The 15,588-nt window shown below is 35.3% G+C and overlaps 1 protein-coding gene across 1 annotated transcript in view; it reads right to left on the bottom strand.

The window, feature by feature from the left end:
* The window catches only part of LOC306875317 (DENN domain-containing protein 5A-like), a 54,949-nt gene that overhangs the window by 3,009 nt on the left and 36,352 nt on the right, over positions 1 to 15,588 (bottom strand). The window contains exons 9-21 of the mRNA XM_079425801.1: positions 14,204 to 14,354; positions 13,550 to 13,643; positions 11,113 to 11,244; positions 10,844 to 10,996; positions 10,652 to 10,739; positions 9,425 to 9,509; positions 5,812 to 5,940; positions 5,344 to 5,465; positions 3,703 to 3,848; positions 2,480 to 2,598; positions 2,217 to 2,395; positions 2,014 to 2,096; positions 1,793 to 1,916 (exon numbers count right to left, since the gene is read on the bottom strand). Of these exons, the coding sequence (XP_079281927.1) occupies positions 1,793 to 1,916; positions 2,014 to 2,096; positions 2,217 to 2,395; positions 2,480 to 2,598; positions 3,703 to 3,848; positions 5,344 to 5,465; positions 5,812 to 5,940; positions 9,425 to 9,509; positions 10,652 to 10,739; positions 10,844 to 10,996; positions 11,113 to 11,244; positions 13,550 to 13,643; positions 14,204 to 14,354 (1,605 nt within the window). The remainder of the gene's footprint in view (positions 1 to 1,792; positions 1,917 to 2,013; positions 2,097 to 2,216; positions 2,396 to 2,479; positions 2,599 to 3,702; positions 3,849 to 5,343; positions 5,466 to 5,811; positions 5,941 to 9,424; positions 9,510 to 10,651; positions 10,740 to 10,843; positions 10,997 to 11,112; positions 11,245 to 13,549; positions 13,644 to 14,203; positions 14,355 to 15,588) is intronic.

The raw sequence follows: 15,588 nt of genomic DNA on the forward strand, positions 1-15,588 counted from the left end.
TTTTGAGGATGAAATCTGAAAGTTTTTTTACAGGGTAAAAAAACTAAATTAAGTGCATTTTGCTTAAAACAAGTCAAATTATCTGCCAGTGGGGTAAGTAAAATACTCTTGTTTTAAGAATATTTGAATTACCCCACTGGCAGATAATTTTACTTGTTTTAAGCAAAATGCACTTAATTTTTTTTCTGGAAACAAGACTAAATATCTTACGTCATTTTGCTTATCTAGAAAAAGTATCTCGATTTAAGAATTTTAGTATATTTTGACTAGAAACAAGACAAAAATATTAAGTAAGACAAGCCATTTTTTACAGTGTGTCATCGTCAGAGCGCACTTCCACAGTACATTCAGCATCTGGCTCATATTCACAATCTTAACCATATTCTCAAACCTATCATTTTCAGTGACTTCAAAATCAATATTTCGCAGCTTATTCACCACATCCACCATCAAATGAAAGTGACATTTATATTAAATTGCATACAGTAATTGCTCTGCAGTAAAGCCATTCAAACCATACTAATAATATTCTTTTGTTTTATGCCTGCCGTAATTATGAGTGAAACATCACGTTACCATTGTGTATCAAACAATGCCACCTCGAGGAATAAAGATGCATTGCACATACTTACACATTTACATAACTCGGGTCTCTAGCGACCCTATACAATTTTTGCTAAAAAAAAATTCAGAAAACAGGCATTTTTTAATATTTTATTATTATTGGCGCAGTGGATAAGACACATGCCTTTGGTGTGAGAGACCCGGGTTCGAATCCACTGTGAGACACCAATGTGTCCCTGAGCAAGACACTTAACCCCTAGTTGCTCCAGAGGCGTGCGACCTCTGACATATATAGCAATTGTAAGTCGCTTTGGATAAAAGCGTCAGCTAAATGAATAAATGTAAATGTAAATGTTATTTTCTTGTAATATTGTTTATATTGAATAGATTAAGGAATACAATATATTTAAAGTTGATGTCTAACTTTAAAAAATTAAGGAGGGAGAGGGTAGAGAATGATCTCCGGGGTCGCTAAAGACCCAAGGTATGCATTTAAGGGTTAAATTAGCTTCTTCCATGCTAGTGTGGTATATAAACTGCTGTTCAAAAGTTTGGAATAATTCCTGTTTTTTTAGTGTTTTGGAAAAAGTATTTTATGCTTACAAGACTAGATTTATTTGAAATTCAAAAATAAAGCAAAAACTATGGAAGCGCGTTTCCATCATGGAATTAAAAAAAACGTATAATGTAACTTTTTATTTCACAATTCTGACTTTTTATCAGAATTCTGAGTTTATATCTCACAATTCTGTTTTGTGTTTCCACCATGAAATAATAATAAAAACAAAAGTTAACCGACTTCTCTCACAATTCAGATTTTTTTTCTTCACACTATTGCAAGTTCAAATGTCACAATTTGGAGTGTTCTTCTCAGAATTGCAAGTTTATATCTTGCAATGTTGAGTTAACATTTTGTAATTATGACTTTATGTTGTAATTATGTTAATGATATAAATTATGATATAAAGTCAGAACTGTGAAAAAAGGTAAGAATTGTGTGAACTGCAGGAAAAAGTTGCAATTATTAACAACCTTCCATAAAAAAGCATTACTATTGTGAAATATTATTACAATTTGAAATAAATGTTCTCTATTTAAATTTATTTTAAAATAACATTTATTCTTGTGATGTGATATGCTACTGTATGCACAAAATCGTAAGTATGAGCAATTAACAAACACTTCTTCTAATAAAAATATTTCATGAAATTTAACAGTTATTTGTTACCTAGAAAGTCCCAAATGAAGACGTTCTTGAAAAGGCGCGGTGACTTGAAGCCATGCTGGAACACCTGCTCTAGAGCCCATACTAAACCATACTCTCCACACAGAAGCAATGTGAGGCTTCCTCTCTACAACAGAAGAATCAAGAAAGATCATTCATATGTGCTGTTTTAATTCACATTTGTCCTTTCCACAGCAAGTTTTCTCAGAAAAAAATAACTTTACCTCTTTTTCTGGCTTATGGAAGTGTTTGACGATACCGTTAATTGCCTCTCCCACCCCTTCCTGGATCTGACCCGTGTTTAACTCTAGTGGGCACACAACGGTAAACTTGCTTGAGACAACAGCAATATCCTCCAGTAATAAGTGCAGTAATATAATCTTATGAGATATGACTTTTGACTTTTATGAGATTTCCAAGTATGTACTTGGTTTGCTGTTTGGCGAAATGGTGACAAATCTTCGCATCATCCCAGGGGATTGCTGCATTGGAGGAGTCCGGCACATTCTGTCCTCATTCTCCATGTTAGTCACCAATTCGCCCACCAGTATCCTCTCCAAGCTGCCATCATCTACTCCTTTCCCGAGCCAACGGCCGCATGGAAACCTACGCAACAACAGTCCGGCAGTCAGTTAAGGGTTATAATAACGAACAATGTGACTATGGTGCTACTAAAATCTTAGTACTCACTTGTAGGTGTGCCCTGTAATCCCGTTGCGGACGATTACACACTCCACAAGCCACTTAGCATACAGTCCTGAGTTATCATGGCCCATCTGTACTGTGGTCAGCTTCCCCAGGTTCTGGCACTGTGCAAAGTACAGAGAGAATTATACAACAAACAGATTAACACAACAGGAACTCACTTTGGAGTCAATATCTAGCATGGTGCTCAAAAATCTCTCTCTTTCTCTCTCTATCTATATGTGTGTGTGTGTGTGTGTGTATATATCTAAATCTCTCTCAACTAATGCTGTTAAATATGCAATAAACCATGTAATTTAGTACATTTCTATATTAAAGTGTTTTGTAATCAGACTTTTAAATTGCACAAGACTTTTTATTAACAAATTTTTCATAATACAATTTTTTATAGTAATTATTATAAAAAAAGATAATTTACATTTCACTAAAGTCAACTGTGTACGTGACAAATACAAATCTTGAATCATCTTGCTGAAATATAAACATTTAAACAGTGAATGTATTAACTTGTTTCCATGAGAGATTTATTCAAACATACACTGAAAAACAGATTAAGTCTAAAGATTAAATATTAGCAAAATGCTCCTTTCTAGAGTTCACTTTTCTAGATAACTATCAAGTTTATGGTCACTGAATGGCTTTCTGAGGTAAATGTGACATTGTTTACAAACTGTTTTATTTGACATCTTTCTTTCGGTTGAAACACTGATTGAGCGATTACAATAGACATGATAATGATACATTTCGCTAAGTTGTACGGTTTCAATCAGCATACTTTCTGATGTTCTTTTCATGCAGTAACTAGTAGTAAAGAGATGAGATGATCAGTTCACTTGCGCTCTGTTCTGCCGCTTGTACTGAGGAGCTACAACTATGTCACACTACATTACAGAGCGCCAAAACAGGATTTATTGTTTGAAATTCATAATAAAAATGTACAGAATTTGAAAGCTGAGACTTTGTTTCATACTAAAAGTACCAAAGCTTATTGCGATTTCTTGGATGGGAGGTTCGCTACAAATAAAGTTTCAGTAAGTTTTGTTAATGCATCAACTGAAAACAGCATAGATTCTTTGTATTTAAGAATAAACATCAGTTAATCAAGATGAGAATCAATTAAAATAAAAAATATTATCAACACAAGTCGTAATACATAGTGAAACCATAGTAATAGGCATTATTATGTGTGTTGAAATATAATGGCTCACCTCAAATGTAATCTCCAGAGTGTTTTTGGGGACCTGCAGAACCCCAGTCTCAGCTAGTTCCCCTGAGACACACACCCAGGGGTTGGCCGTAAACATGGACCCACCAAGTTTCTTGCTGGGAATGATGACCACATGGTATGGTATCACTGTGAACAACAACAAGGACAAGGTCAAGAGACGAAAAGCAGAATGCAGAGGTTTTTGATACTAGAATTAAAGAGATACTCCACCCAGAAATAAATTCTCTCTTCATTTACTCGTGCTCATGCCATCCCAGATGTATATGACTTTCTTTCTTCAGATGAACACAAAGATTTTTAGAAAAATAATCAATCTTTGTGAGTCCATACAATGCAAGTGTATAGGTCTCTCAAAAGCGGACACAAAATGAATATGAGGGTAATCCATACGGCCCCAGTTGATGAATGTTTTCTGAAGGGAAACAATAGGTGTGTGCAAAAGTACTAATAGTTAAACACTTTTTAAACTAATAAAATGTTTTAAACTAATAGTTTAAAGCATTAGCATGTTGTGAAGCGTGTCAAAAGCACGCTGTCAACCCCATAAGAAATGAAGGTCCTTCATGCTGCAGCATCACTTCTCATGTGAGTTTCAGAACGTGTTTATGTCACACTTCACAATGAGCTGTCTGAGTGCACGTACAAGAGTTGGTCTGAAATGATGGGTAACATTTCAAAAAGTTTAAAATATTAGTATTTTTGTTTCGCACACATTTATTGTTTCACTTCAGAAGACACGGATTGACACTGATGTTGTATAGATTCTTGTTTGCATTGTGCGGTTTTTCAAGCATCAACTTTGAGGGACCTATACACTCACATTATATGGACTCTCAGAGGTGGATTACTTTTCCTAAAAATCTCTGTTTGTGTTCCATAGAAAAAAGGTCATTTGGCACCACATAAGGGTGAGTGAATGATGAAACTTTTTATGTATCGCTTTAATATATTTAATATACATGATAAAAGTCACAGCGATTATGCTAATGTTATAATAGTAAGCAGCCTAATGAATATTATGAGTTGACGCACATTTTATTAGGCCATTAAGTTTCTATTTTGGCATTCAGAACCTGAGAATGCATCCAAAATTCTCACAGAGGTCATGCAATTTTTTAATATTAATACGAAAATGATATATTTTTTTCCCCATATCATTTGTACATATAGGAAATATAATTAAATATAATTCCTCTTTGTGTCTTGCAGTTATTTTATATTTTAAGTGGGATTTTCTTTTTTATCCATAACTATTTCTAACTGGTAACTGTTTTTGTTTTTAAACAATCAGTTTCACCTACATTTTGAAAGAAAAACATTTCAGTTTCAGGACATATATTGAATATAACCAAGGATGCAAAATACAGAATATAGATCATTTTTCTGTGAAATGCAAAGATATTTTGTTGGTAACCAAACAGTTTCAGTTCCCATTGACTTCCACTAACAAAACATATAATGGAATACAATAAGAACCGAAACTGCTTGGTTCCCAACATTCTTTAAAATATCTTCTTGGCGACATCAGTAGTGAGTAAATGATGATTTTTTTATTTTTATTTTTAGGTGGACTATCGTTTTAATGGTACACTGTTTGCAGAGAGATTTTGGTGACTCTTACTAATTGTGGTGAAAACGTTGGTGAAGCAGAAGTAGTCCACAGCGTTGAAAGAGAGGAGATGGTAGAGGAACTGCTCCTTCTCATCATCACAGCGCAGGAAAGCGTAGCGCTTATAGAGTTTCCTTCAAACAAATAGAAACACATTAAACCATACAGTGCAAATCTAAACACAAAAGCTTTGAAGGAAACAGTTGAAAGTTAAGTGCATGAGCAAAGAGCCTGAAAAAATGAGTTCAAATGCATTTCAGGTCAGAAGAGGACACCACAAAGCGTTCTTTACTGAGGATGAGCCACTTTACGGTTCAAGGCCCATTAATAATTTAAAAAAATCTTAATTTTTAATGGTGCCTTATTCTTTGTTCTGCTACATCTCTTGCATTTTAACTGTCTGATATCCAAGTGATCCTCTATATCTATCCTTATAAAACTGCCCTCTATGTCACTAAAGAACTAGTCAATAGGTCTTACTTGCTGAGCTCGTGGTCAGACAGAAGTTGCTTCAGGTGCCTGGACAACAGTTTCTTCTCCATGGAGAGACGCACCCATGCCCTAGCCTTCCCAACGTCTGTCTTGATCTCACTGATGTTCTGGATGTGCCTGAAGAATGACATGCAGCGAATTACAGTCACAGGATATCGATAACAAGACAAGCTCCAATTTTTACTAGAATTGAAGGGATAGTTCACCCAAAAAGGAAAAGTATTTTCGTAGCTTTATAACATAACGGTTGAACCACTGATGCCACATGAATTATTTTAGCGATCTCTTTGCTACGTTTCTGAGCCTTGATCGTGTTAGGATCCTTGCTGTCTATGGGAGGGTCATCAAAAATATCTTAATTTGTGTTCTGAAGATGAACGAAGGTCTTACAGGTTTGGAACGACATGAGTGAGTAATTAATGACAGAATTTTCATTTTTAGGTAAACCATCCCTTTAAATCAGCATGTCCTAACCAGGCTCTGCGACACATTAAATATTTTCCTTTATCACAAGAATCTTTTCCAAGTTATTGTCCTAACTAGCTGCAATGCCGATATGCTACTAGCATCAGGGGAACAGAGTTCAAATATAATTTTTGCATGACTGTAATATTCATCGTCAAAGCAACAGTAGAATCATTTAACTAAGATTTGAAAATACCATAATAAAGCAAACAAGACAATTCAAACTGTGAACTCTAAAGTGAACAAACAACCGTATTTGAATGACACATTCAGTCACTGGGTATGTAATTTGAACAATGTTCATATGGTTTAATTTGAATTTCAATGCCAGACAGAGCGCACTTGCAGAGAAAGCCCGCCCATACGCTCTTCTGAGTGGCTGATTGATTTGTGATTGATTTTGATTAGTATTTTAGTTGTCGCGTCTGGTGTCGACAGACATATTGCTTGTCACTGGTATCTAGTTGCATCGTGTCTGGTTGGGACACAGTCTTCGTGTCAGTCATGTAATTTATTAATAACACTGCCAGAGAAGAGTTTCTTGCTCTAGAGATTCTAAGATCCCTAGAATAATACATCAAAATGAAATATTACACAATATAATAATTACATCATAAAAATATAAATCTCAAAAGGATGGTTTGAAAAGAAGAAAATATGAGTGCTGCTTGCCTGTAAACCATATTAGAATGTTGCGGGAGAATGTCAATGTGTTTTATTTCGGTTAAATGCTTGAAATAAGGTCTGTGGTGAACACAAGCTCATGATATTTAAGAATTTTCTTCTACAACATTAAATACATCAGTAATACTCACCTGTGATTATTTTTAAAGCTTTCACTTGTCTTTAAAAAAGACAGTTGCTAACAAATGTCTGAATGGGACTGCAGAATTTGACAGGGACATAAAATGTCATTAAACTGAACAGGTAAACAAAAGAACCAGGGTGATGCTAACTTCCTAGTTGGCCTACAAAAATGTGTCATCTCTGTAGCACTCTATTCTATGTAAGGGATTTTTTTGGGGGATGTTTTATCACCTGCAAAGCAGATCTTAAGCCATATCTAAGCAACATCAAGTCGCATGATTTAAGATTCATGTTAACAATGAAATTTACTGAATAAAGTCCATTTTTAGTATATATGTGACCCTGGACCACAAAACCAGTCAATTTTTCAAAATTGAGATTTATACATCATCTGAAAGCTGAATAAATAAGCTTTCCATTGATGTATGGTTTGTTATTACAGGGTCACATATAGTATACAGTTATATATGAAATAAACTCAAACCCTAACTCTAATCAGAATTGCATTCACATTATCAAAATTTCAGAGAATTTTTACAAAAACAAAAAAGTTTGTCTGTTGTCTACTGTCAAAAGTAAATTAATGAAGCACAACTCGCACAGAAGTCCCTTTCAAACCAAGCAGCTTTCTGTTGGTCAGTGTGGCAAATATGCATGACCAACCAGTTACGAAAGCTGTGTGAGGAAATCTTTTGCTCACAGAATTCCCTACTGCATGGTTTCCAATTGAAAATACTGTATTTCTTACAAGAAAATTTGCCTAACGACAGTAAATGTGATTGCACCTTAAAGCAATGACTCTATAAGAATCAAAAGAGCTCTTGCAGGGATACGGCTGTAACTGCGTGCTTTCAGTGCAGTGGGAATTTGCCAGGGCTCTCAGGAGCCGTTCAGAAGAGAAAATGGGGGCAGAAGAAATGGTTCACAGACTCCCTGAAGCATCAGCCAGCCTGCTGTCATCACTCACAGCCACTATCATGCATGCCACGTCCAGACGCATTCTCTTCCACTCCACCTCTAGTAGTCAACACGGTCTGACCTTCCATTACATAAATGTATTATAGCGTTTAGTGCTGCCCTCCAGACTCTACAAACCTCAGATTTACAGACTGCTGAAGCCACATTTGAATTTGTAGACCTGCAGCCATAATATTAATGTACTAAACAATGCCATTGTCTTGCTATATTATGCTGACATTAGGAAAAAAGCTTCTTCTGCAAATATTATTACTGAAATACTATGTTTATCGGTTAGCATTTTTAGGAGGAGATGCTGACGTGTCTAAAGAGAGGCTTTCCTGCACTGCTAAGTCACGGCACAGCTCAGCAGGGGTCTGGTGCTAATTAGGCTGGAAATAATGTGGCGGCATGAAATGTCTCGGTGCTTTCTTCACGCAATGTGAGGAGTCGACCCCCCTTCCCATACACTCACTGCACTCTACTTATTATTTGCATAACAATAAAAAAAACACAGATTTCATAAACTGTAGAACTATTTAAAAAAAAAAAAAAGATCCCATATTTGACCTTGGATTTCAGGGTATATTTTCTTTTCTTTTTTATCATGTTAGGAATATTCAGGTTTGTTTTAGATTATTTGAATTGTTTTCTAATCATTTTTTAGACACAAAACAAGTTCATTTCGACATATTAACAGATAACACTTTTAATGACTAACGTAGTGATATAAGTTCATTTGACAGACATCCTGTTCCTGTGTTTTCCATTGTTGCAGTAACTGCTGCAGCCACTATTTTTCACTTTCTTTTGTTTTTATTTAAAGTACCCATGTTATGCTCATTTACAAGCTCATAATTTATTTTTTGGGGTCTGCAAGAATATATTTACATGATTTAAAGTTAAAAAACACTGTATTTTTCTTATACTGTACATATTGCAGCACATCTTTTCATCCTCTACCTGAAATGTTTTAGTTCCTGTCTCTTTAAAGCATGTGTCGGAAATGTAACTTCTGAGCCTGTATTGACAACTGTAGACAGTATTATATCTATGGTAACTTTGATGTCAATATTGGATGTCCATATGTGTTTTTTGTTTTGTTTGTTTGCCTTTGTATCATCAGCTTAGCAAAATCATTTACCCAGAGAGAGAGATCAGATCCCCCACTTTAGAACCTGGCCCCACCACAAGAACCAGCACCATTTTTGTGGAAAAAAAAGGTAATATGATAATCAAACATACTATGTAAGACTAAAAACCACTCATACCATACAGCCAGAACCAAAAACTGAGAGTACAAATGCAGTCATCAGCACTTCTCTGTGTAGTGTGATTGCTTTGCTCTACACTATAATGGTTTAATTCTCACCTCATGTCCTGGATCAAAGAGACTTTGAGAGGCGGCATTGCACAGCCAGCATCTGACTTCCGTCTCTCTGTGTCATGAATGATACCTGAGACACAAAACAGGGAAAGTATGCTGAAAATTCAAACCTATTCATATATTTTCAATGAAAGCCTGCTTCATAAGCACTATACAGGCTCTGCCTACCTAGAAAAGATTTTTGGCATCTGATGTGGAGGCTGTTCCAAACAGACAGCTAATTTTTACAAAATTTTAAAGCATTGCATGCATCGCAGAATGCACTGCAACAAACTCAATGCAAGTCAAATAAAAACATGTATATTGTTGTCAATGTTTAAAATGTAAATGCAAATCTTAAAACATAAAAAAAAAAAATTCAAACAAATTACATTTTAACCTATATGTGTGCAATTTGTGCATTGTAGAATACAGAATTATTTTTTTATTAATATTATTATTGTATTTAATATTTTTAAAAAGCTTTTTTATTTTCGGGTTTTCATTTTTACTTTAATTTCATTTTTTTATGATTGTTTTATTGAATATTTTAATTTACCTTTAATTTATACCTATTTCTGTTTTAGTAATTTTAGTACTTAAACTTATTGTATTTCAGTTAGTTGCCAGAGCAACATTTCTGATTTTTGTTTAAGCTTTTTAAGTTTTTCATTTAATACTTACAATTTATTTGATGTCAGCTTTATTTCAATTAATGAAAATAGTTGTAAGTTTCAGTTTTAAGGCCCTTTACACTAAGATTTGTTATAGTCAGTTTGTCATCTGACGTTTTAAATGCTCAAGTTCTTTAAAGTCAAGATTGACTTGTCAATGTTTTTATGATTCGTCGGCTGGAAAAAAACGTTTTGAAAGTGATTCCAACACTAATGTTCTTCTGTGTTGTTATTGTTATAGTTGTGGATTGGACGTCCATATTCTCATAGAATTAGAACAATTGTTAAAACTTTATAGTAATAGATTTTTCCTTGGTGTGAACAAACCTTTACTTAAAAATAACAACACTGACAAAATGATGGCGCAGTGGATAAGACACATGCCTTTGGTGTGAGAGACCCGGGTTCGAATCCACTGTGAGACACCAATGTGTCCCTGAGCAAGACACTTAACCCCTAGTTGCTCCAGAGGCGTGCGACCTCTGACATATATAGCAATTGTAAGTCGCTTTGGATAAAAGCGTCAGCTAAATGAATAAATGTAAACGTAGTATTTTACCTGGAGGGCCGAGGCCTGCTGGAGTAGCATCTCTCTTCTCTTTACTCTCTTGATAATGTAAGAGGTGCGACCACAAGGCGGATTTTCCCTGGCAAACACAAAGAGAAGAACCCGGTCAAACAAGCACACTACATTACACATTACCACATTCATAAGCGATGACTGTATGGCCAGTCTATGTTGTCTATGTACCTGTTTGACCTGCAGACCGTGACTCCAGATTCTTTCCAGCAGATCACACAAGCTGGCGATGAGCGTGTTCTCCTCCACACCAGTGATGCTAACCTCCCCGTGGCCCAGCTCCACTGCTTCCCGTCCCATCTTCTCCACCAGCATTCGTTTGGTCTAAGCCACAGATCATGTAAGGTTAGTTATAGCTTAAACCCTGGTCTATCTGGATCATCCTGATGGATATTAATACCAGCTTTATTAGTTAAAATCTAGAGGATCAAAACACACACCTTATTTCTGCATTCCTTTAACAGTCCCTCTACAAACTTCCAGTTGGTCTGTGCGATGACTGAAGGTGACAGGTTGGAGAGTTTGGGCTGGCGGAGAGTGGTTCCCAGGTTTCTGGCCTCCTGGATGTACTTCTGCATTGACAATATCACAAAGTCACATCACGCCCAACAAAAGACTTGTGGCTTTTGAGTTACTTCAAATTCAAGTTCTAATGGCTAAACACCGCCAAGTCCATTGGGTTAAACACCATGGTAAGCACAGGTGGTTTGCAATACTGTATATAGAACACCTACAATACCTACACACCTAGGCATTTAAATCTTGGTATTGTATTAAATTAGCCACAAAATAAAGGCTCATCTTATGAAGAAAAGTCACATTTCAATGAAATAAATAAACAATGAAATAAAAATATATATGCGTGCCATAAAAAAATGAAACCTATTTTTAGGACCATCAAGATTTTATGAAATGTATCATTTTTTTTCATGACAATTAAGACAATGCTTTTTCCAAACTCACGTGACTTTTCTTCCATGGGGCACAAAAATAGACATTTTGAAGAATGTTCTGATGTTTTTCCATACAATTACAATAAAAAAAGGACAGGCACTGTCTAATATCACACAAAAGCACAATAAAAGGATCATAATATAATATAAAAATGGTCCACGAGATCCATCTAGATCACAAGTAGATATTTATGATACTTTTAAGATAAAAGCAAACTGACAAATGAAGGAGAGGTTTAAATGAGTTTAATTCTAGAAAAATTAATATGGCAATACAAAAATCTTAATTGACTTAATAAATGTTTTCATTTTCTGTGTAAATTTGACTTTTGTTTAATTTTGGAGCAACATAAGACCTAGTTTTTCTGCAGCAAACACAAATGACTCTCAAATCTTGCCTGAATTGTATTTACCTGCCAAATAAAACATAAGGGAAGAGATTTCATTTTGAATTTGACAAAAGTGTCAAAAGCAGGAAGCTACAGACACTGATGGGGATGAGGGCTCAAGATTTTAAGACAGAAAAGGCAGTGAGGAATGTTAAATTGGCAGATTGAGATTCACAGCCTGAGTGCGGCCTGATCTCTCATCTAGCACATACCACATCCACCTTGATGGACTTTAGACAGGGCCTGAAGGACTGCGAGAACCAGTAGTAGTCCAGAGCCAGCAGAAGCTGAAGCTCAGAAAACAGACACTCCACATGCTGAGAGTGTGTGTGTGTTTGTTCGTGTGTGTGAGTGAGTGTGAGAGAGAGAGGAAGACAGAGAAGAGATGGACAAATATGAAAAAAGAGGGGTGAAGAAAAGAGATCCAGGAAGAGAAAGTTAACGAACAAAAACAAAAGAAACACATTAATCATGCTATGAAAGAAGCTATACAATAATGACAATGGACAATAAAACACCAGAGTGTATAAAGAAAACTCAAGAACAGGAGAAAAACATTCAGAAACTAACTAGCAAAACATGCACAAAACTAACAAACATGTACACTACCAGTCAAAAATGGGGAAATAGTCATTCTTTACTATTATTATTATAAAAATATAGATAATAGTAATAATATTTCACTGTGAAATAACCCATATGGAATTGTTGTGACCAAAATATTGTACTGTATAATATTGTACACCAAAAATATAGTACTGAAGGACTTACATATATATACAACAAAACTTTACATCTCCAAAATGTTAATTATTTTACCAAAATAAGAGGGATCATACAAAATGCATGTTATTGTTTATTTAGTACTGACCTGAATAAGATATTTAACATAAAATATGTTTACATATAGTCCACAAGAGAAAATAATAGTTAAAATGACCCCATTCGAGTTTCAGGTCTCACAAATTCTTTGGTTTTCCAGCATTTTTGTGTATTTGAACCCTTTCCAACAATGACTGTATGATTTTGAGATTCATCTTTCCACACTGAGGACAACTGAGGGACTCATACGCAACTATTACAGAAAGCATGCATTTTGTATGATCCCTCTTATTTTGGTAAAATAATTAACATTTTGCAGATGTAAAGTTATGCATTAACAACTAATGGGATCTTATTGTAAAGTGATACTGACATGTTTCTTGAGCATCAAATCAGCTTATTAGAAAGATTTCTGACAGTAAAAACCGGAGTAATGGCTGCTGAAAATTCAGTTTTGCCATCACTGAAATTAATTGTATTTAGAATATATTTAAATAGAAAATAATTTTAAATTGTAATAATATTGTGCAATATTACTCTGGGTCTTTTTGCTTTTCTTCAAGTAAATTCAGGCTTGGTGAGCATAAGAGACTTCTTTTAAAAATGGGAAAAAATATAAATAATATAAATATAAACCATAAATAAATTCTATAAATAAAATTAAAATTCACATGTAGCCACAATTTATATTTAATTTAGCATTCTGTTCGTACCTCTCTCTGGTCATTGTCCAGATAGAGATGTTCAGCGTGTTGTTTCTGTCTGTCCTTCCTCCGCCATTGTGCTGGTGCACTGCGCTTCGCCCATCTAACACACCACAACAACACCGTTCGATTAAAACAAAAATCACAAACAACTGACCGCCAGAGTTTGCATTTGGATTATGAGAACCGGTCTCAATGCTTGATTTACCCAAGCAAGACTTCTTGGATCAGCATCCTTACTGGTCTTCAGTCAACCTTAATATGAGCTACAGCTGGGGTAATATAGCTAAACCAATACTTTTAAGCCTTCTGAAGATATATGATATATATCTTAATATTTCTGCTCTGAAATAGCTGTTGATGAACCATTTTGAGTTGCTACCATCATTTCAACAAATCAGTCACTGCTGCGGATTCAAAATATTTAAACAATAATTAAAATTTTTGGTCTAAAATCTAGAGCAAAGATTCACAGGATTGAATCCATCCAGCCTCACGATAAAAAAAAGCCATTCCAGGACCAACAACTGATGCTGATCCAGGAATATGTCCAATTTAATCACATCATGCCAGCATCAACAGCCCTGAGAGCCTTTGTGCACCAGATACCTAATTAATTGATGTCTCAACACATCTAGGAGAAGCCAAGCGATTTATTCTCACTTGTTGCTGGTGGGTCCAGTGGAGAGAACATCGGACTGTAAGCGGGGGAAAAAGCCCGGCTCGTAGCGGCCCTGACCGATCTTCATATCCAGCAGGTGGGGATGCAGAGCTGTGTGGTCGATCTTACGCAGCCTCATCTCAATCGCCTTTTCTAAAGTGGCAAGAGAAGAACACGTCACACACATATTACTGATGAATCACAAAAACCCCGTATAGAGTCATCAAAGAAATTATGGCCCCCCTCACACAGACACAAAACCCACATAGTGGGAGGAGTGTGAGTTAGTGATGTGGTAGAATGAAAGAGACAGTTAAGCCACTGATGTGAACCCACACACCATGCTCAAAATATCTCTTACACAATACAAAATCATTAGAGATGCTACAGTGAGAGCTGTGAATAGTGTTTTGACATAAAAAAATTAATCAACATTTAACAATATTTTTAAAAACAAATTTAAAATAAAAAACAATTTTGAATTCAATTAAATGTCAAATTAAATTGAATTATTAAACTAAAAATTAAATAAAATTAATAACTAAAGCAAACTACAGATTTATGGCTAACAATATTTAAGCAAGTTATGCACCAAAATATCATACTTGAGGCAAGTTTTACTAACAGTTTGCGCCAGCGTTAAAATTGTACTGTCAGGTTTTACTAAAGACGCGCAGTGACGAATTAGCGCTGAAAAGAAGTGGACACAGTTATTTTTGTGCCTGACCTTATTGAATATGCATTTGTAGGAGTTTTCCTTTCAGACGCAAAATTTATGCGAGGAGAGTATTCAAATGAATCACGCAATGCGTTTTACTAACGTTTGCGCTCGTCAGATTACTGGCATTTGCACCATTATTTAACGCCCAAAAAAAGCATGTCTTAAACTATTTTGCGCTTGAGATGGCTGCAATTATTGTTGCTAGATTTATTATTATTAATTTATTTGGAATGCCAGAAGAACACATTATCCGAACATATCATTTGCCAAGCCATGTTATTTTTTATTTGCTTCAGGAAACCCTGAACTAGGAGTCACTCAATACCAGCTCTATCAAAACGTCTAGCAAACGTTCATTTTTTGGCCTCCGGTTCTTTTCAACATACTGTGGCTTCTTTATTCTTTATTTGCAACTACGTTGATTTGCGCTGCGCTTGGTATATTGTGTTGGTCGATATGCAAATGAGATGTTGTCCTCTCACGCTAATTTGCCCTGTTTAGTAAAACTGGCCCTTAGATTCAGGGGCTTACATTTTAGCAAACACCACCAATAAAAAAATAATTCTTCAAAATAAATGAAATGCAATAAACTAGCTTTCTAATGAGTTCTATGATGATAAATGAGAGCCTTTAAAAGGGTTTCCTTGCACAGACATCTTTTAATCA

Source organism: Barbus barbus (assembly GCF_936440315.1).
Source record: "Barbus barbus genome assembly, chromosome: 1".
NCBI classification, from domain to species: Eukaryota; Metazoa; Chordata; class Actinopteri; order Cypriniformes; family Cyprinidae; genus Barbus; species Barbus barbus.